At 51.6% G+C, this 1641-nt stretch overlaps 1 protein-coding gene across 1 annotated transcript in view; it reads left to right on the forward strand.

Moving 5' to 3' along the window:
- Positions 1-609, forward strand: part of VOLCADRAFT_100677 (uncharacterized protein) — a gene marked incomplete at both ends in the record, with an annotated part of 6574 nt that extends 5965 nt beyond the window's left edge. The window contains 2 exons of the mRNA XM_002959210.1: positions 110-228; positions 514-609. Coding sequence (XP_002959256.1) covers positions 110-228; positions 514-609 — 215 coding nt within the window. The remainder of the gene's footprint in view (positions 1-109; positions 229-513) is intronic.
- Positions 610-1641: the final 1032 nt, after the last annotated feature.

The following is a 1641-nucleotide window of genomic DNA, read 5'->3' on the forward strand; positions in this document are numbered from 1 at the left end:
CTGCTGCCACGACGACTGCCAGTGCAGCAGCCACCACAGCTGTTGAGGCTTGGCAAGCGCTGCCACAGTTGCAACGAAACTCCAGGCAAGCGACCACACCTCGGGTCAGGGGGAATTCAAGCATCATTGTCCAAGAAACAGAAGTGCAGCATGGGCCAGCACCTAGTACGGACCTGCGGGGGTGATGATCATGGTGACCCCAGCAGCAACGAGGAGGAGACAGGGCTTGTGTGGCGGCATTGGCAGCAGAAGCAGAAGCAGAAGCAGGAGCGGCTGCAGCAGAAGCAGCAGTTGCTGCAGCAGCAGGTGCAGCGGCTGCAGCAGCAGGAGCAGCGGCTGAAGAAGCAACAGCAGCGGCTGCAGAAGCAGCAACGGAAGCAGATACAGAAGGAGCAGCGACAGCAGCAGCAGCAGAAGCAGAAGCAGCAGCAGAAGCAGAAGCAGAAGCAGAAGCAGAAGCAGAAGCAGAAGCAGAAGCAGCAGCAGCAGCAGCAGCAGCAGCAGAAGCAGAAGCAGCAGCAGAAGCAGAAGCAGAAGCAGAAGCAGAAGCAGCAACAGCAACAGCAGCAACAGCAGCTGTGCAAGCAAAAGCAGAATGATAAAAGATAGCAGCAAGGCCATGCTGATGGGTGGTGTGATGGCACCCATGGGGGAGAGGGGGAAGATGTGTAAAGAGGAGAAGACCTATAGCAATGGGGAGGAGGGAAGACCTGGCAGTAGTGGAGCCATGTGTGTGTGGGGGGGTACGTTGTGTAGTGTAGTGGGTTGGTAGGAGTAAACGGTGGAGGAATGGTAGGAGATGTGCATGGTTATGATAGGGGCCCCACTCATGTCGGTCAAACATTTTGCTGAGAGCTGAGTGCCGGATCATATGATGCATCTCATCAATCATCAGAGGTACAGGCAAAGCAAGTGTAGGGAACAGGGAGGGGAAAAAGAGGGGGTGTGGGGTGCTGGGGAGGAAAGGGGGACAACGGAAGAGGCCGGTAGAGAATGATACCTTTACAATATTCCAAATCGAGGATGCCTCCACAAACGACATAACTGATTTATCGTGGTGATCTGGTGTTGTCGTCTTCCACGCATGTTTTGAGCATGTAGGGGAAGCGGCGGCATACATACATACATACATACATACATACATACATACATACATACATACATACATACATACATACATACATACATACATACATACATACATACATACATACATACATACATACATACATACATACATACATACATACATACATACATACATACATACATACATACATACATACATACACACGTCCGCGCCCGCATGGAGAGAAGCCCATGGGTCACACAAGCAATAATGCTCATGTACATGCACAGCATCTACAGAGGATACAACGCAGTGCCACCACACATTATTTTGCAGTGCCTTGGCCCTTGCTTGAACTTTGTGTGTTGCTGCTTGGAGGTGCTGATTGTGCGGTTGGGGCATCACTCCAAGCGGTAGTTGAATGCAGATCCGTGCAGGGTGCACGTCACGAGGGTGCAGGGTGTGTGGGTTAATAGCGTGCATACCAGGGCGCAAAGCACCCCTATATATGCTGCTTTGCGAGCTGGCATTAACCGTGGATGTGCGCAATACTTTGCGAGGCCATAAGGCTA

Source organism: Volvox carteri, assembly GCF_000143455.1.
Source record: "Volvox carteri f. nagariensis unplaced genomic scaffold VOLCAscaffold_136, whole genome shotgun sequence".
NCBI lineage: Eukaryota > Viridiplantae > Chlorophyta > Chlorophyceae > Chlamydomonadales > Volvocaceae > Volvox > Volvox carteri.